This window comes from Ursus americanus, chromosome 1, assembly GCF_024610735.1.
Source record: "Ursus americanus isolate L20-20 chromosome 1, mUrsAme1.1.p, whole genome shotgun sequence".
In the NCBI taxonomy this organism is placed as follows: Eukaryota; Metazoa; Chordata; class Mammalia; order Carnivora; family Ursidae; genus Ursus; species Ursus americanus.
This window is the reverse complement of record NC_142127.1, coordinates 82,008,271-82,029,387: the sequence shown is the minus strand read 5'-3', so window position 1 is coordinate 82,029,387 and position 21,117 is coordinate 82,008,271. Positions and strand designations below refer to the sequence as shown.

General features: G+C 41.2%; 1 protein-coding gene across 1 annotated transcript in view; it reads right to left on the bottom strand.

Moving 5' to 3' along the window:
* Nucleotides 1-21,117, bottom strand: part of UNC80 (unc-80 subunit of NALCN channel complex) — a 211,302-nt gene that overhangs the window by 12,490 nt on the left and 177,695 nt on the right. Inside the window, exons 52-61 of the mRNA XM_087857241.1 lie at nt 18,948-19,148; nt 16,661-16,784; nt 15,567-15,692; nt 14,210-14,333; nt 13,278-13,484; nt 10,248-10,432; nt 9,459-9,624; nt 7,909-8,088; nt 4,288-4,426; nt 1,784-1,840 (exon numbers count right to left, since the gene is read on the bottom strand). Coding sequence (XP_087713367.1) covers nt 1,784-1,840; nt 4,288-4,426; nt 7,909-8,088; nt 9,459-9,624; nt 10,248-10,432; nt 13,278-13,484; nt 14,210-14,333; nt 15,567-15,692; nt 16,661-16,784; nt 18,948-19,148 — 1,509 coding nt within the window. The remainder of the gene's footprint in view (nt 1-1,783; nt 1,841-4,287; nt 4,427-7,908; nt 8,089-9,458; nt 9,625-10,247; nt 10,433-13,277; nt 13,485-14,209; nt 14,334-15,566; nt 15,693-16,660; nt 16,785-18,947; nt 19,149-21,117) is intronic.

Sequence of the window (21,117 nt, the reverse complement as noted above, 5' to 3'; positions counted from 1 at the left end):
CATGGCTAACACCCAGAACTCAAACACGCCAGTTATAGGAACAGCAGATCAACAACAGTTGGTCTAACACCGTCTCCAAAGTCCTGACATGACTGACTAATTCAGCTGTGGATAAAAGCTATAGTTTGGGCTCTGAAACTGTCTCACACAGCAAGAACCTTGGGTTTATTCCCACTGGTGCTGGACCCAGGGCAGACTGGTACCGATAGCTCCAAGTTCAGCAATTTGAACCCTGAACCTGCCAGAGGTGGCCAAATCCTTTAGAAAGTTTATAAAAATCAACTCAAATTCCTGCCTTCTGTCACCAAACCTGGACTAGTATTTACTCAGCAAGAGCAGAATTTGGCCTCATTAGAAAAGCCCTGGGACAAAGTCGGCCGAATGGAGGTCTGGTTTAATCCTTTCCACTCTCCAAGGGCCACTGAAGTTCTCTTCTAAGCGAGGTTCACCTGTCCACATGTAATTCTGAACATCAAACAAATGCATTCTTTGAAAGAAGTGGTCATGGCGCTAGACTTGGTTCCGATCTCTTCAAACACTGAACAACGAAGGGAAACCATCTGGAGGACCGTCGTGTTCGACCTCGCCCCCAAAGCTCTTGAAGATGGAGTTGAGTCTGCACTCTGCAGCACTTCCACGTTTACCACCAGTGAGAGACTGATCTGTCAAGGCAAGGCTCGCAAACACAAATGAATGCCATGAACTATGGGTCTAGTAAAAAAAAAAAAATGATATACCCGATGATGGACTAAATTTCCCATTTTCAATGGCCAAAGAAAATGTGAAATCTGAACAAGATGCGAAGAAAACAAAAAGAAAACAAGGACTACCCTGTCACAGGAACAGCCTCTCAACATTTCCTCATCCTTGTGATAAAGCAATAAACACGTTGTATTGTACTCACTATATTACGCAAACCTGGAAGGGGATGTTTTCTCTTGAGATGGAACTAAGACACTGTTAGAATGAACAAGAAGCATCACCCCTAATGAGGATTAGTTGAGAGGTGTGAATCAACAGCACAAGATTAGGAAGGTTTGACGTGGTTTATCTGAGTGTTAAAGGTGCAGTCCCCCTTTCTGACGCTTTAAACCAATAGCCAAGACATTTTATCGTCTGCATCATAAGACTTCTTTTCCTTACCAAGAAATGTTTGTGTCTGACATTTCACGGCAAGTTTTGGAGTCATCTTTGTGCTGGGACAGACATTCTTTTTATCAGTGTTGTCTGGACAAGCTACTCTGATAGCCTGCCACATAGCATGCATCAAAGAGAGGGAATTATAGAAATTGTATCGACATCACTACTCTTATTATAGCAGCATTGCTTGTTTTCTTACTATCCATGCTATGAACTAAAAGACCTGTCTGGATTTAATAAGGGGCTTCTTGATGATGGGGAGTTGTATTAAAAGGCATCTGAAAACAATTCTTAAGGGATATCAGTGTGGGAGGGAATGATTCAATGGGATAAAATTAACATTTAGTATATCGAACTTTTTACACGTCCGAGGGACAAGCCCTTACAAGAACTCCACAGATTTCTTTTTTTTTTTTAAGTAAGCTTTTTAGGCCATTTGTGATTGAGCTCTGAAGCTGAAAATGAAGGAGGCTACACCTTTGACTTCCAGGCTCGTGTGTTCATGAGCAACAAAGGGCAAGAAATGGAAATAGATATCAAGACGGGGGGGGGGGGGAGACAGAGAGACGGAGAGACGGAGGAGACAGGGAACAGCTAGTTTCCCAGCACAGACACCAATAGACAGGTAGCGTTGACACTGTACCTAGAGAGGCTGCCCTCGGCGGCCAGGCCCTGGGAGTCATCGAGGACATTAGGCTCACTGCAGGAGGGGTAGGGAGATGAAGCATTTAGGGAAAGAAAATGCAAACAAATAAAAGAAAAAGAAAAAAGGCATGCAATTTTCTGCTTCCAAGAGCCAAAAATAAATAAATAAATTTAACAGAACAAAAAGGAGAAGGAGACAGGTAACCATTTCACCTTGTGCTGGGTTTGTCAAGACATAGGACTCGAGGCAATGGGGGAGGAGGGACTTTGGGTGGGTACGACTCTCAGAGGAGTGATCTATTTATTGGTCAAGAGTTGGGACTAAAAATGAGCTCCAAATGGACACATGAGCTCTGAAATGCATTGCAGAATGAATCTGTAGAAGATGAGACGATCATTTGTTTGGTGACCATTACTTTTCATTTGTCTTATTATGTACGTGATTCTTCATTGACCAGGACCCTGCTTCTTTCTCGTGTGTTGTGACATTATCACCCAAAAAAACCACTTACCATGAATTGCCACAACCAAACTCTTGGAACTGATGCCATTAAGAAAAGCAAAGAAAGAACTGAACTTCCCTTGCTAATTTTGCAGTGGAAATGTAAGTCAACAACAAACGGGAGGAAGATAACCCTGGCATATTCACCTGGAACTCCCATTTACCTCCTTACTCCATCCCCTAGGGACTGAATTATAAATGCCAAAAGAAGAAACCTGTCAGGTTGGTGAGAGAATGATTAAATAGTTTATTGATTTATTTGGATGCAGCTGATTTGTGAACAGAAATTGTGTCATACTTTCTCTCTCCTTCACTACCTAGCATCGGGCTAAGCAAGCACCCACGAGGCACTCAATAAACACTTATTAAATTGAATGGAATTAAACTATTTAGAAAGCTGGAGTGCCTGCCCCCCTCAATTGTTTACCTACTTGTACACTGTAGAAATAGCCTCTGTGTCCAGAAAGAGGCTCCCTTTCCCTAATGCACATGACACTACTACCTTCCCTAGCCTTCCAAAATATGACTCAAGTCAAAGGCTTAACTATATGATTTTTCTGGATTTCCAATATATCCAGAAGAGAACAAATTTTCTCTTTGGAAACAAGTTAACCTCTTAATGAAGACGTACAAAGGGAATGGATGGTCTGATTAGTTTAGGTAAATCACAAAAAAAACTCTATGTTAAATTCCTACGATTCCCTAATAAAACTTTTACATGACTTGCTAGACAGTTTTCTCTTATCCTTGATAGAAGCTTGCACGTGCTAGCAAATAAAAATGAATTGATAGTTACCAATATTAACTGCTTGTACGACTGTATATCTTTTTTTCTCTTGGACATTTTATAGTTTAGCTCTAGTTTTGTTCATACATTTTATTTAAAAGGTAAATTACCAAAAGGTAGGTAAAACAATCTCTAACAATAAGTGACCCTTATATATTATTAATTTTTGTATTAACCAAATAGTACATAAAATACTGCTTTCTTTACAAGTATGCAATTTACTTATTAGTCTTTTATCATTTTCCCCTAGTCTTGATATTCTCCAAAGTTAGGCTTTATTTCACAAATTTTATTTCATCTGTAAAGTTCATGGACTATTTGCTAAAGGATTTGGGCACAGGGTAAATATTTCTGCATAAAACTGATTTTATCTGAACATTAGAATGTGCTCTGATTTTTATTATATTCCACGTATGAAGTATACCACATGAATCTGTAGTTATTAAAAATCAACGACAAGCTAGCCAAAAACATGTAAGGCCAACTCTTTGAAAGAATTCAGTTCCTGAAGTGAAAACATCATTGGCTCTGAAATAGACAATGTTTTGACTCTTACGTTGATCATTTACTATATTTGATATGTATATGTATATTCTTATAGGGCAGAGAACACATAAAGAAAATGTCTTAAAGTGTTTAGTCATGGAATCACAGAACTATAGAGAAGTACCGTAAAGATCACTTTAGCCAACCTCCTAATTTCACAGAGAAGAGCACTGTTGGCCCTTCTTAAATGTCCTGCCTAAGGTCACACATAGTGGCATAGGTCCTTTTCTGCTTGGTTAAGCATCACTACCTCCAACGAAATACTGATGACACACCAAAAGTCTAAACTTTCCACATGTATCAAGCTAGTTCGATACACTTGCCAGGTACTCATTATTAGCTTAGCTAATGATATATGTGAAATATGAGAATGTCATTTGACAACAAGAAAAAAGACCATGTATCTACTTCTAGAGAGTTTTTAAGTTGAAAGAATGCTTGGATCAGAAACTGGGATCCCTTCTACTGATCTGGCTTCGAAAACTCTCTGCAAACTGTTGCCTGCATGACTTTGGTTGAGAAGTCCTTTGTTGAATGGTCTACATAAAAATAGGATCGTCTGCTTTTCTTTTGGCCTTTTTAGAACAACAAAAGTAAATTTTCAGAATTTTCAGAATTCTACCTTTGCCCCCTGAATGCAGAGTATAAGATATCCGCGGCTCCTTACCTTTGGCTGGGTAACATGCCCACCTCAGCCTGAGGTGCCGACATGCTAGAGACGTGGCTGGAGAACCGTCTCCTTCCGATGGCGCTCAGGAGGTAAGCTTCTTGTTCACTTACCACACTGGGCATGCTTACAGAGTCATCTGATGGGACAAAGGAAGAGAGGGTTATAAAACTACCACATCGGTCAGAAGACCCTCACCGAGTTTCTACTTGGGTTTCATCCTTGGTTTGGGTTCCCACCTTCGGGCAATCTCTAAAGCTAAGTTATCGTTCATCCCTTTGTACAGATTATAATGTAAGACTCCCAAAGCTCTTAGTTTTTAATCTGTACAAAGGGACAAACAACTCTTCACATCCACATATCTCCTACCCTCGAACAGTCTTCATGAAATAAATAGCCTTGTCCATTTTCACAGGTAAATTATTTGTGAAAGTCAAGAGGCATCCGATTTCAGAAAAACTGGACTAAAAATTCTTAAACATTCTGAAAATAGTGCAAAAAGGAATACTGTTATTGAATGAGTGGAGTATATTTCTTTGACATTGAAAAATGACATTCAGTACACTTATTGATTTTTAGACTGCTGAGGGCAAGACTACTGCAGATAGTTTCAGGGAAAATATTTAAAAACCTATAAAACTTGATAAACAAATGCTTATTTTGACCTAGGTTTTAAATTTTACATATATGGTCTTTATTTTCTTCATGCAAGCAGAAATCAATGCATTCAAATCCATATGAAAGTTAGCTTTAATACAGTATTTCTGACAAGGTAACCTCATTTTAAGTGAGTTAATGTTGTTTGTTGCTGAACAATAAACATTATTTCTTAAAGGTTTTATTTATTTACTTTAGAGAAAGAGAGCACACGTACACATGCACAAGCGGTGGGAGGAACAGAGCAAGAGGGAGCAGGAGGGGGAAAGAATCTCAAGCAGACTCCACTTTAAGTGTGGAGCCCAACGCAAGCCTCGATCCCACGACCCTGAGATCATGCCCTGAGCCAAAACCACGAGTCAGACACTTAACCAACAGAGCCACCCGGGTGCTCTTGAACAGTACACATATTTTGATTAATGTAGCATTCTGGTGAACTTAGGCCACCATATAAGGTCATCTGACATCCTTTATTTAAAATACCCTGAGGGGTTATAATTCTAATGAAACGTCTTTCAAACCAAAAAGGTGTATATGAAAAGTGCCAGAAATTTTAATTTGTTACATAATGACTGACTTGAAGTTGACTCGTGTTATAGAATGGTATTTCTTTTTTTGGTGTGTTCATAGAGCAGGGAATAAACAAATGTGCCTTAAAAACATGAAAAACATGGTAAGGTAAATAGAGCTATTTCTACAAAGTCATTTCCCACATCTCACTGATTTTCCCCCCTATTTAAACTCATATATCACTTCACAGTCTCTCAATATTTGTTTGATGATTAATTACATGCTGCCTTCCATTCACCCTTTTTGGTCAATGTTCTTTATTGAAAATGTCTGTCATCCCCTCTACAGGACTAGACCTAAGATCTCAGAGAACATATTTTTTCTCATACTTTCTTGTACCTTATCTTGTACCTGTTAGGTCTTAATATGGGTTTGATTATAGAATGGGAAAACAGTGGGGCGCCTGGGTGGCGCAGTTGTTAAGCGTCTGCCTTCGGCTCAGGGTGTGATCCCAGCGTTCTGGGATCGAGCCCCACATCAGGCTCCTCTGCTAGGAGCCTGCTTCTTCCTCTCCCACTCTCCCTGCTTGTGTTCCCTCTCTCGCTGGCTGTCTCTATCTCTGTTAAAAAAATAAAATCTTAAAAAAAAAAAAAGAATGGGAAAACAGTTTAATTCAAAGCAGTCAACCGTTTGGCTTTTATACCCACCCCATATAAATGAATACACACCCACATCACAACCACACATTTGTCAGCAACTGTTCCCACTGGGATGGTTGTGATGTCTAAGAGCAGAGATATGAGCAAAAAATTGCATGTTCATCAGCGTGTAAGCGCTGGCTCCCAGTCCGTGATCTTTCTCTTTATGTCCTCTCTACTTTTCCTTCCTATCTCCTTCCTGCTGGCGAGGAGGTTACCTACTAAAGATATTTAGCTCTACTGAAGTTAGGTGGTACCATTTCCCATAATTAAAAAAATTGCTGGGAGACATTACTTGAAGGATTAAAGAAAAATAGATACTACTAAAGTTCTGAACTATTACTAGGACATAATGAATATAAAAACTGCTGATCCTTCTCTCTCTCTTTTTGTTTTCTTGGTCAAGATTGTTCAAGATTTCCCACCACAGTTTGAAGAGTATTTCCGTGCACAATGACCAGGGTGATTTAGAAACAGGTATATCTGTACAGGTCAGGTGCAGGACAACGTGGTCATTACTTCATTATCTGACTGACCCTGAAACAAAATCTGTAAATGTTACTGCATTTCTTTCTTTCCCTCTCTTCCACATCCAACTCTAATAGGGAATTAAAATACTTTCATTCATCTAAGTTAATTAAAATTCTAACCTCAATTCCTATTTCTCCTAATTTAGTTTAGAATGGGGCTTTTTGTTGTTTGACATGGAAAGGCTCTGAGTGATGGTCTAGATTTTGTCCTCTTCATTCTTAAGGCACTGACAGCACTCTGCTGTATAAATGTTACGTCAGAGTGTTTTTAAAACACAACTAGAAAATAATCAAGGCAATCAAACTAATTAAATGACTGTGGTATTTAATTGGACTTCCACTTTTTACTTTTAAAACCTACTCCTATTAAGTGTACATATGAAGCACGTTCCTCACTGGCCTCATTTCATGACACCAAATCTTATGCATATGTGTTAAAAGCTCTTGGACCACCTCAGGCATCAGGGACACTCTTAACTCAAATTTGGGTTGTATTTCCTTTGGGGTTGCAGTCCCTCAAGAGAGCCTATTGGTTTACGTTCTAGATAGCATAGCCAACTAGTCTTTTCTGAGTCCTGAGTATGTGCATTGCTTCGTTTTCCTTGCCCAATGGGGACATGCGAGTGCTGGTCAACCCTCTAAGCAAGGTGGCCAGGAGAAAGGAAAATAAACACTTCCTTTAGTTACATAAGTACAATTTAAATGAGAGTAAGTGGAAAAGGTTGAATTTATAAGCTCAAGGTAAAAGTAAAAGATTTACTTTTGTCTGAATTCTTTCCAAATGACCAAGGCTATTGAGGAATTTATAGAAGAGTAGGCAGTAGGAATCATGGAATCAGTTATTCCATTTTATTTTATTTTATTTTATTTTATTTTATTTTATAGATTTATTTTAGAGAGAGTGAGAAAGTATGAGTGGGAAGGGCAGAGAGAGAGAGGGAGAGAGAATCTCCAGCAGACTCCATGCTGAGCATGGAACCCAACGTGGGGCTTAATCTCATGACCCTGAGAGCATGACCTGAGCCAAAACCGAGTCAGACACTTAATCGACACCACCACCCAGATGCCCCACAATTCCACTTTAAATCCTTTTTGTAAAAAGGACCAGGGGATCAGCACTGAAAAAGGTCGGAATGGCAGAAATCCTTCCCAAGCCCTCATTTGCATGGCCAAGCTGGGTCCCACATGCCACCCCCACATCTACCCCATTCTGTGGGGTGACCTACTTTCCTCATCTTCCTCATCAGTCCTACTCAGGGTGTCCTGTGAAGCCTGCTGGGAGGGCTCACTGTCCTGCTCCCAGACGGTGCCAGTGCCCGTGTTGGAGCGGGACATGGTGGCCAGGCTCAGGCGGTACGCGGAGGTGGACGTGCCCACAGTACTGATGGACGTCTTCCCTTGGTAGGCTGGGGGATTGAGAGACCAAAGAAAATCCATGGTGAGCGTTTTCAAAGAAAGCAAATGCTTGCTTCGAACTCCTCCAGGTATCAGGGCTACCTGTATTTTTTAGGAAAGGTCAGTTAAATAGTGTGTCCCAGAGAAGCGGTCTTTAGAATAAAGCAGCAAGTAGAAGTGAGATAGAAAAAGAAAAAGAAGAATTGGCTATTGATTTACTCATAATTGAACAGTTTCCTCAGGGGAATACAGCATCTCTAATAACGTAAAATGCTTTGACATTGCTTCCTCTCTCATTGCTTTTGATTTCAAATGTGAAGGCTGGAAGAATGCAAAATAATTTTGGCATGAACTGAAGCTTCCAACTTGGCAGATCTTACTGAGAACGATACCTTTCCTGATGCAAGCATGTAGAAGTAATAAACGCATTGTCTGATGGGAACTTCTCAATCAAGATCAGAATACGTAATCAAAACTGTGTTCACATTCTCCTTTTCTGGAAATTGTAACTTATAAAATATCCCCTTGCATATGTCAGGTTATTTTATTATAAAGCAGAATATTTGAATGGCACTCTGCAGATTTCACTAAGATCGTACTTGTCAAAATTTTGGTCTTTAATACATTGCAAGCAATAATACATTTTAGAAAGAAAGACAAAAACCCCACACATATGATGGTCTACTTATGGGTAATGACTGCCCTCTAATGGCAGATAGTGATTTGTTTTCCCTCCTAGCGATCTGCCGTTAATAACTGTAAAAAGTAAACAATGCCCCCCCAAAAGAAAATCTTTTAAATAATGTAAAAGGACCTCCTAGCCTGCCGATTCTAATTCAACCCTTTCTCCCCCAATCTGTAAAAGTTCAAGGCTTTGGAAACAATCCCACTAGTTTGAAGTTCCCTCCCTGTGGTCACTGTCAGGTGTGCAGATTTTTCATTCTCTACTGTGTCTCCGTTTCCTCATTCTTTAAGTGGACCCTCAGTTATGCACTTTGCAGGCACTTATGCGGATTAAATGAAATAACATCTATGAAGCCATCTACCAGATCGTAGATGGTCAAAGAATGTGAGTCCCCCTTCTCCTTTCCAAAAAGGAAATGAAGGCAAGCATTTCAATACTTTTTTTTTTCTAGTTAAATAGTCAAGAAAGAGCTTCACCACTGAAATGAAGATTGAAAAAAAAAGAAAGTTTAGAAAAGAGCAAAATTAAAATCCCATGATACCCCTTGCTTTGTTGCTGACATGGGTCCCATGGTCCGATCGACCACTGAACTGACATGACTACCTCATACAGGGCTCCAAAAAGAGTGGTGACACACGCCTGTAGGGTGTGAGTTCCATGAGGCAAACAAATGCAAAATACCCCACCGTTACTCACCTGAGCCACTATGCACTGCCTCTTTTAGGATCTTTAGCTCACTGTTGAACTCGGCAATGAGGGAGCTCTTGCACAGCGGGCGGGGGATGAAGCGCCGCTCCAGCTGGTCAGCGATGTGCTGCCGGGCAGAGAGCTCTTCGTGATTTTCTGCTGGTTGGGCCAGAAGCTGAAAGGAAGGTATAGATTGTCAGGTCCTCAGTTTTCCCATCTGTAAAATGGGCTAATTATTGTACCTATTTCATAGTTGGTTGTGAGGCTGAAATAAGGTAATGCAAATGAAGTTTTTAGAACAGCGCTTTATACGGGAAGCTCTTACTACATGATCTTGAATCACTGCCCCAGGAAATTCGGGCATGAGAAGAAGAACACAGTAGATGAATACTGAGGGAGGATTTCAGGGGAGAAAACATGCTTTAACTGTTCTATCTTTTTCATGCTTATTTAAAATCAGATCTCTGTCCTGTTACAGAAGAAAGGAGAAAACATTCCCCAGATCTTATCCTTGGGCCACTCTTTATTTTTTCTTTTTCCCTAGGGGGCAGTGGTGAGTCGAGAGAGGGCAGACTTTTACAGACTATAACAGCGCTCTCCCTGCGAAGGTACTCCTAACGCGACATGTGATCCCCTGGGATCCCTTTTTGAGCTGTTTTCTTACAAACACGGTATGAAAAGGTCCTCCTAACTAGCTCTCCTGTGTCCCACGAACACCGCTGCAGCAATCCTGCCTTAAGCTGGAGAGAAGAGCACGTCCCTGGGGCCCGGCACTCCTGGGAGCAGCACACACCGCACCTTGCACTGGATGAACGGGCGCAAGAGCACGAAGATGGGGATCCGGGTCCGCACGATGAAGTCGAGGAAGTCCCACAGGGCCAGGCCTCCCACCTTGCGCAGAGCCATCTCCTTCACCTGCAGGCTCAGCCAGTACCACTGGCTTCCCAGCTGCCTCTCAAAGCAGACGAGAATCACCTTCAGCGCTTCACACCGGGAAAAGAGAAAAGTAAGCCCGCATACGTGTGCTTCCGAGGAACCCTGCTCACAGCCACAGCCCTTTGTGCGTCAGAACGTTTTCTGAATTTCTAAGTTGTCTCCATGTTCTCAAGAACCTACATGCCCTCCTGAGCGAGTTCTGACATCAAGACAAGAAATTGGATGTTTTGATCTGTTTGGATCCTGATTCGGAGAACACAGGTACCTTTCTTAAGGACATTTAACTACTATTCTGGAAAACACAGAGCAAAGTGGCTCATAGAATGGAAAGGGAAGTGTGTTATAAACGGAATGTGGGGCTAATATTTTGCTTTCTGAAAGTTCTGTCATAGTAGCTTTATGGTATTACCAGCATGACTCGTACCCTAAACCAAAACATTGGTGTTTTAAAAGATTTTTCTTTTAAGCATAGAAAGAATATATTCTTGTTATTTAAAGTAAAATCAAACCATGCAGAAATGGACAAAGTTAAAAAAGAAAAGGTCCTTCCCCTTCCCAGCTCCCTTCCCGACCCCATCGCTCCCCAGAGGTAACCAGGAAATGTATTTGAGTAGATCCTTCCAGAGGAAAAAAACCTCCCTCCTCCTTCCTTCTTTTCCCTCTCACGTTGCACATCATGTTGACTACTAAACCCTGATGGATTCCTTTGGCAAGATCTCTATCTTCCTAGATTCCGGCAGCCCTATCGCAATCTACATTTATTTATTCATTTATTTTAGGAAGAGGATTTCCCAAACAGTGTGTCAGGACAAACCAGAACACTGTAAGGATGTCAAACATGCTGGCGGGATCGCCCTTGGACACCTCCGCCTTCTGCACAGTGTCTGCTACGGGGCCGTCGAGGGGAACCGGGCCTTCTTGATCATGTCTTAAGGCCCATCTCAGCAACTACAAGACACACAGAAACCCAACTCCCTACAACTCTCGAAGTCACACACACCTTTACCACCTACTTAGGACATCGCCAGGGGAAAACCGTGCCATATAACAGAGAGAGATGTTGTAAGAGTCTTCTTTACCCCTCCTCCTCCTCCTCCAAATACCACTTTTCACAGCCATCATTCATCCCAATTCCTTTCCCTCGACTAAACAAACAAGCGAATGGACAAAAACAACACCCCGAGCGTGGTGACGTTTCTACTGCTGGGTGCCTGTTAGCCTTCTTTGGGTCTCTGCCATTCTGCTTTCCACCTTCCCCTCCACCAGCCCGACACATAAGCAGGATAGCAAAGGGCTCAAGAGCAGGGACTCTGGTGCCAGACGGCCTGTATTTGGAATTTGGCTCTGCCGTTTATCAACTGCGTGACTTTAGGTAAGTTACTCAACCTTTCTGGGCCTTTGTTTCTTCAGTCCTAAAGGGAGAAGAACATTTACTTCTTAGAGTTGTAGTGTGGATTCAAAGTATAGAAAACACTGCTTTAGTGCACAGTAAGTGTTCAAAATAAATGTAAAAATCATTTTGAAACAGAGGGCTGGTAGCCTGCCCGAGGACCGAAGGAGCCACCTTCATTAAAAAGGCAGAAATTGGAATGACCTGAAAAATAATCACTCATCAAGTGTTTTCTCCTGTCCTTGCCTTATGTGTCAAGCCCTCTGTTTCCATCATCCTCTGTGCAGTGCCAAACCTTATGCAGGCCTTGGTCCCAGAATCTAGATTTTATTTGAACCCTACATTCTCATGGCTTTGGCAACTAAGCCCCACATGGGTTAGGTCCTGTGCAAATGCATTCTTATTTCCTTTTTTCCCCTTTTCATTTTCATTGTCAATCACATTATTTTCAAATACCCCTCTTTCTTTCTTTTTTTTTTAAAGTAATCTCTAGGCCCAATGTGGGGCTTGACCTCACAACCCCGAGATCAAGAGTCACATGCTCTACTGACTGAGCCAGCCTGGCGCCCCCCAAATTTCCCCTTCTGATACAGTCCAAACACCTCACGCATTCCAAACTCCGAGGACCTGTTTTTACCAGTGTGTGTGGTTCATCTTATACTCCCCACACCAAGATCTGCGTTGATAAATTGAAAAATGTCAGGCACAATCTTCTCAACTTCGTGCTTTTAAGATTTTCTGCGGCCAGTGCTCCTTATTCTCAGTGCTATGGCAGGAGTGGTTTTTTCCCCGGTTTAGTTCATTCAGGGCCAAGGAGTGGCTCTCCAGTGTTCCACGGGTCAGGACCAAGTTAAAGGCAGGGACGGGGTGATGGGAACGTAGGAGTGAAGTGGGAAGGAAACTGGCAAGCTTCTGTGGGGAGAACAAGTCGACTGGCCTCACAAGAGTGAAAATCAAGACAGAGATTTAGAGACGGTATCGTAAGGGAAGAAAAATAGTTAGGAGGGGGCTATAATGCGCGGCTGCCTTGTCTCGCTGCCCAGGATGTGGACTGCCCCATTGTAGGGGCTCCATTCACATAGACGACAGACCAGTGAGTCCCATGAGTTGTGTCTCTGCATACTAGTCGGAGTCTACATCTGATAACTAATGAGATGATAATCTCAGTAGTGATCTCATACTTAACCGGTAAGGGGGGATTCTTACTGCAGATTCCTTCCTCACATGTCCAGATGCTGTGAGAAAAACAACCGAGTAATTTAGGCACCACAGATAGGAAAGTACTTTGGTTTTTTTTGGCATATGTTTACTGGCATATGTGTACAGACTCCTTTGCAAGGGTGATGCTTCTTCCTTGCTCAAGTGGCTTCTTTAAATACTTTCTGGATTGAGGTCTTTCAAAATCACTTTTGAGTCAAGGTGTAACATAACTCAGTAAGTCCTCTTGTCATACATATACACACAAACACACACGTTGCGGGGAGCGTGGGGAGGGTACGCACCCAAGTATGCTGCTTGGCTGGTGGACTCGGCCAGCCCCTCCCTGCGCAAGTCTTTGCCCGCATCCCCGGGCGTGGAGCAGTGGGCGGGCGAGCTCTCCAGCATGAAGTTCTTGCTCCTGGAAGTGCTGATGATCCGCGGCGGCAGGAGCACGTTAATGACCGTCTGCAGCAGCAGCTGCACCTCGGGCTGCTCGAGCCATGGGCTGTCTGCGGGGCAGAGTCCGGCAGAGGGACGTGCAAAGAAAAGCAAGTCACTAGGTAGACTTTCCACATTAGACCCAGAAACATTTAGCTCTCTTTCCAATTCCAAACTAGAACACCCTAGAAATTCGGGTGTTTCCCCACCAAGTACAGCTTCTCCTCTGGACAGAAACCGCATTCCTGATACTGGGTGGTCTCTCCAGAGTCAGCACCCAAAGGCTTGTGTGCTTAGCCAAATCTCTGCTTACCATTTCAATCTCCTTTCTCTTTTCTGCTCAAATACTCATAACGTATTATCTTTACATTTGAGATAAGCTTTTCCTAAAAAAAAAAAAAAAGTCCCCCAAGAAGGAAGAGTAATGAAAATAGATTGAAATGTAACAGCAGTGGCAGGGTTTAGTCTAACCTGAACGGCAGTAAATTATAAAGTCTATTCATTTGTCAATTCACACCACACTGTATTTCAGTTAATACCATTTTTTTTAATGGAAACAATGGTCTCCCAATTTTTGCTGTACTGAAGGAGGTGTCTTCTAAGAGGTGAGCAGAGAAACTCTTGACCCAGGGAAGCTAAACTGAAACGAAAGAAAAAATTCTATTTCCTAAGATAACCCTGTTTAAATCATTCGGATCGACTTCAGTGATGGCCTTCATGGGAAAAGGAATAAGAAATAACAGCCTGACACTTAAGAAAACACAACAATCATAAATTTCCTTTAAATTAATCAGACCTTTGCTTCCAGATCCTACTGTGAGCACAAATGGGATGAGTAGATTTAAAAGCATCCCCTCCCTTCGCTCTTGATTGGTGAATGGGGAGATCACATGGCTTAAAGGAAAATCTTCTTTTAAAGCCTGTGCAGCAATAATAGAAGAAAAAGATTAATTGACCCCCACACCCATTCAGTATGTTTGTTTTACACAGCACGATGGAGACGGTGACTCCCTGTTGGCTGCTCCTGGAAACTATGAGTTCAATTGCGTAGCGTACGAGATGCACTCAAAACTGATACTTTACCATTTGCTTGCCATAACTGAGAGTTCTATACCTAAAAGAATAGTAACATCTTGAATATTAAATGCAAAATTGTAATACTTTTGGTCTGGTACAAAAACAACTGCACATCCCCATTCATTTGCTCCATGTGTCCGCCAATAAATATTTTAGAGATAAAGAGAAAGAAGAAAATGAGAACCTGCCACCTGTTCCATTTGGGAGTTATTTAAAAGTTCTCTGACCTTGGCATAAGGCCTTCTCCAAACCAGAAAGGAATAGGTAATATAGAAAGAAAGAAATGATCTCTGTACACAGGTTATAAACATGGATCGCTTTAGGGATCATTGTTTCCCTCCTGCACGGTAGCCAAAGCTCTTGTTTAATTTCTTGTCTACCATCACCCATTTTCTGGATGACAGACCATCAAGCTTAGTTGTCAGATAATGGATGATTGTATCCACTGACATCAGTTGTATATTTCCCGTCAGTCACAGAGCTTTCTGATGATCTACAACTCTCTAAAATTAGGTGACACACAGAAAGAGGCAGGAGAATTGGCATTTTGCACTTTTTGCCTTGGGAATAATTATTTTAATTGTAAGAAATAACTGGGAGAATTAAAAAAAAAAAAAACAAACCAACCACAATATTCAACCCACAATCATTAAATTAGGATATTCAAAGCCTAGTGGTAACATCTGAAAGAATTTTATATTGCAATTCTTTCTGCAAATAATTTAAAACCAGACTTTGAATATTACCGTGTCTTTTAATTAACAATTGTGAGCTGATTATCTGTGAACCATTATTTTCCTAAGGTCTTGCACACATTTGAAATGACTTCAGTGGTTCCTGAGGTTGTGGCGGGACTACACGACTCTGCTATTTTTGAGATCTCGAGAAGAATTACAGAAGCACAACTTAGGGCCAAGCTCAGGACTGAAGCTCCAAACCTGTAAAAGTTTGGAGCTGTTTACTCTTTTGTTTCACAGATTTTGCCCAGCCTTTGCAGAAAAAGAAAAGAGAACACCAGGATCTGGTGCCTCAACCAGCAACTTAATGAGCGTGACAAACAGGTAAGGCAGTCACACCTGTATCTGCAATGCTACAAGCCGGACAACAGCTGTGCTGAAGGGCAGAGGTGGTGAGAGATAAGGGCTGAGATGAAGAAGGGGTAATCCATCAGCAACACTGGAAGGTCCTACCACTCCCATCACCTGAAATACAAACAGAGCACATGACCAGCCTTGACTATTGCAATTTCATGCGACCGTAGTAAGGGAGTCTCATTCAATAATCATAGTGATGATAGTAAAATAATAATGATAATAATAATAATTTGAAGGTTGGGCATGTTACTTTCAATCTGTTCTTGGCGCCTTCTTCGGAAGGCGTGTAATGTCTGGAGTCCGATCGAACGTGACACGGGATTCGGCCAAGGTTTTGTAGAATGTTGTTGATAGCTAACTATGTACATAATGAGAGATGAACCAAAAACTATTCTAATCAGGAGATTGGACATACTTACTGGTGGATTCAAAGGAATGCAGTCCACAAGTCTTTGAAGGAGCCAGTACTGACAACAATGAGGATGGCATAGCTATGTGCACTAGGCATTCCAGCTAGACAGTTATTGCTCAACTAGTTCAGCAGCAGATCCTACTCAATGAAATGCTCTCACATGATTTCTACATTGTACAAAACCTTGTTGGGACCAGACTCTAGATATTACATCAATGATAAGAAAAAAATTTTTTTTCTTCCCATAAATCCTAGACTGGCCAACTCATAGTGTCATTTTGCACTTAAAAAGAAAAAAAAAAGTTCTCTTTGTATTTTAAACTCCCCCCACCCCAGACGACCTCAACTTCTAGCCAATTGTGCGGTCTCCGCCACCCCACTCTCCAACTGGCAGCCCTCAACTCTCAGCGCAACTTGAAGAGGCAAATTGTCAAAGTAGCACGTGGGAAGCAGCACACCAAAATCCCATCTGTGTAGGGATGGGCCCCTCATCTCCCCACGCACCACCTTGAAATGTACCTCACTATTTTCAGTGTCACCTGAGCCATTTGTTTTCATGGGTAGAGGGGCACAAAGTGGTTGACCTGTAAATCTTCAAGTCAGAGAAATCAATAGCAGAGTGACATTTTGCAAAGTTTCATAAGATTGCCACTTGGGTACTCACCAGATTGACACAGACATTGATCAGTGACCTAAGGTGAGGCAGGAAGGATATGATTGGCTGCCTCTGAAGTGTCAAACAAACCCCTTCAATCAAATTGCTGGCAGGCTCCCACTCAACCTGTCGCCTGGAATACAATATAGGAGCCATTAGCAGCGTGGCTCCCTTCTGGAGTCAGTCTGAAACAAGTGAATGAGACAGTGATTCTGACACCATCTAAGACAGGACGGGTGTCTCAGACAAAGTGCTTCACACGGGATGAAGTTTACCCATGTTGTTCCAAAAGCACAGAGCACACTGGGAAGGGAAGAAGATACTGAAAACGTAGCAGAGGCACTCCTGCCCCACTCGACTAATGAGACAAAATCTATTGAAAAAAAAAACAGAGATGATGAATGGGTTGCATTTTAAGTTCCCTGGTTTTAGCTTTGAGAGAGGGTAGAAGACTGCAATTTTAGGAGACCCATCCTAGGGGCCTTGACTTCCAACAGAACTAATCTGACCACAGGCTGCATTTCTAAAATCTATTTATCAGACTGCAATTGATCTCATCAGCTTTTATACCAGGATACAACTGATCAGATTTATATGGTTTAACTCCTCCCCAAAATACGACATTAGAAGAAAATAGTTCATTTAAAAAGTGTTCTTGGCCTCCTAAGAAATGATGTTTTTTGGGCTATTTTGGGCTATCTATGGTCACATAAATGGTATAAATCTAAATCCAATTAGATGATCATGGGATTTTCTGTAATAAAAGTCAATCCAGTCTGTAATTATCTCAGTATCAAAAAAGCCATCTCCGTGGCTCGCAAATAAAGGTTGGGTTTTACTGATATCAGTGCTATTTCTAGTATTATCCTGGAAACAATTTCTAAGCTTGTATTTCCTACCAAAATGGTATATGTACAATGACAAAACGCAAATTGTTCATAAATGAGGATATATGGACATCCTGATTCTCAAGTAACTCACAAGGTCAGTTTCAGTCAACATTTCTCTCGTTGAACTGAGATCACCCAAGAAATTAAATCCAAGGCAACCTCAAATTCTCAGGATGCACCCCAAAGAAATTATCTACAATTGACCCATCTACTTTTAGGAAGCATCATGTTCTTTACAACTGGGCTTGATTATATGACAAATGAGTCAACCTATGGAGACGTTTGACATCTTTATGTACAAAGTTACTTAAGAAAAAGAATTTACTTTGACACACACTCATAAGAATGATAAGACTGGCCATTTGCCAATAGGCACAAATGTTCCATTGGGACCACTAAAAAAAGTAGGTGAGCTGCAAGGACAGACATATCCATGCCACTGAAATAAATACCCAATGTGTAGGCATTCGTCATCACGTTATAAAAGAATATAGGAACAAAATATCAATTACTGGAATGAAATCTTTCAATTTCTTTTTTATAATAAATTCAACAACTCCAGGTGACTGCATAAAGGAACAGGAGCACAGGCTAAAACCTGGAAAAGTTCTGACAAATTGAATGCTAAGCGCTACAAATTCTTGGGCAAGAGTTGCATTGGTTTTGGGTTAAGTTTAAAGGGACAGAAAATGCTCTCATTAACTCAAACTGGAAATTTCTGAGTTAGTAGGCTTATCAACATTTCACCGATTGAACTGTTTGCTAATAGGTCTCCAGACTGGACTCAGATCTCCAGGTAGTCTGGGTCTGAGGCATCCTTGCCTAGATAGGCAGGCCGTCAGTGGGTGTTTCAGGTTACTGAACAGAGATCAAAGGGTAATTGTGTTATTTCTGCACCACCCTGAATTAGATGACATGGTGAAATTTAGGTCTTTGTTATTAATCCTGGGATTTTCTTCAGCTGCTACATGGCTGCTTACTGTTGAGATTTCTCATTTCTCTAAACTGGTACCTAAAATACTATGTCAAAGCCAGTACTTCTTGAACATTGAATTAATTTTTCTTTTCTCCTCAGTTGTTTTATTTATAAGGCATGCCCTGCCTTATTTCAAAAGAAATTGAAGGATACTCACTGAATTTCTTATGTGTGTCAGATGAGGAACATGATAGCTAAGATATGAACAGATTTTTCAAGATGAACACATATAATTTCAAAGAATATATTATTTCTTCAAAATGTAGACCCTGCTACGTATGTGTTCATATCCCTGGTTCGCTACGCACATATACGAACAGAACGCTTTCAAGTCATTCGTTCAACTCCAGATTGTGCCACCATTTTAAAAGATGATAAACCCTAACTTTGAAGCTTTTAATGTTAACAGCTGACTAGGAGGCCTCCTCACCTCAAAGTAGGCATCTTATGAATTTTGTTGAACATTCTATCCAATCTCTTTAAAATGAGGATAAGCGCTGGCCTCACTGCCTCAGCTGTCCAGTCGGTAATGGGTAGCATCTCCATGACGTAGCGCCGAAGCCCACGGCTCTCCATCGTCTGGGTGTCGTACGGCGCCAGCTTCAGAAGGGAGTGTGCAATTTCTGCCAACCTATATATATATTTTTTTAAAGAACAAGCTTAGAATGCCCCAATGGCAATTTTCTCACACAGCATCATGCTACTCACCCTCCTTTCAGCACACCAGCTCCCTGAACTAAAAACATTGTTCCCCCCACCTTCTACCCCTCAGCTCTTATTGTGTGTACCAATACGCTGGATACCACATACATTTTAACAGAGAATCACAGACTATTCCAGAGGGTAAATGTGATACCATCTGAAGAGGAAACTAAAACCCAGGAGATTAAGTCCAGGCCAAACATGTCTAAGGATATGTATGCGTGCATATGTCCATGAGGATACTGTTATACGCACTAATACATACCCACATACATACATATAAAAGGTACATAAATACACATATATAATCTATATAATGTATAACAAAATCACTAATATCAAGTGTCCAAGTAAGCTTCATGGCTTCCTAGCTCCCTCACTGCCCATAGTCAAAGTCAAAGGCATTTTATAAAACGTAGTATTGGTTTTTATTGGAGACTAAGGAGTTCTTCAAACTCATTGCCCTTTTTCTCCTTCAAAGTCTTTTCTCTTTTTGTCTTATACATGGCTCCTCCTGCTCTGCTGTTTTTGTTAGTTAGGGAGTTTGTTTGTTTTTATTTAATTGACCTAATTGGCTTGTCTGGGTGGCTTAGGTTTGGGTTGCCTCCTCCTCTCAAATTTTCTAACTCAGTTCCACACAGGGACTGAAAAGGCAAAGCACTTCCTCCAAGTGTGGCCCAGGGTCTGTCACCAGACACAGGTCCATGCTCTATGTCCTAAGTACAGGATTCTCTGAGGGTGAACTGACCAACAGGACTGGTTTCAGGTAAATGCAATAGTTGGTTAACTGAAAAAAACTTCAAAGCTAGACATGGATTATCAACTTCCAAACAAATATAATGGCATACATGGTCTTAAAAAGCCAACTGAACTTAATTTTATGTGAAAGAGAAAGCATTTTATTTATTTTTTAAGCAAATTTTTCATTTTATTTAACTTTAACTTTTATTCCAGAATAGTTACTGTACAGTGTTATACTAGTTTCAGGTGTACAATATAGTGATTCTGCAATTCTATATATTACTCAGTACTCATGATAAGTTTACTCTTGATCCCCTTCACCTATTTCACCCATCCCCCTGCCCACCTCCCCTCTGGTAACCATCTGTTTGTTCTCTATAGTTGAGAGTCTGTTATTTGGTTTGTCTCTTTTTTGTTTCTTTTTCATTCTTTTCTTTCTTTTCTTTTCTTTCTTTTTTTTTGAGAGAGAGAAAGAGCAAGTGAGCAGGGGTGGGAGATGGAGGGGCAGAGGGAGAGGAAGAGAGAGAATCTTAAGCAGGCTTCCCACTTAGCACTGAGCCAATGAGTGGCTTGATCTCACAACCCTGAGATCATGACCAGAGCTGAAATCACGAGTCAGACACTTAACTGACTGAGCCATCTAGGCACCCCACTTTGTTTCTTAAATTACACATATGAGTGAAATCTTGTGGAATTTGTCTTTCTCTGACTTATTTCACTTAGCATGATATCCTTTAGATCCTTCCATGTTGTCGCAAATGGCAAGATTTCATTCTTTTTTATGGCTGAGTAATATTCCATTACATATATACCACATCATCTTTATCCATTCATCTATGGATGGACACTTGGATTTCTTCCATATCTTGGCTATTGTAAATAGTACTGCAATAAACATAGGGGTGCATTTATCTTTTCAAATTAGCGTTGTCATTTTCTTTGGATAAATACCCAGTAGTGGAATTACTGGATCACAGGATAATACTATTTTTAATTTTTTGAGGAAACTTCAAACTGTTTTCCACAGTGGCTGCACCAGTTTGCATTCCCACCAACAGTGCATGGGGGTTCCTTTAAGAAGAAAGCATTTTAGGGGTGCCTGGCTGGCTTGGTCAGAAAAGCATGTGACTCTCGATCTCAGGGTTGGGAGTTTGAGC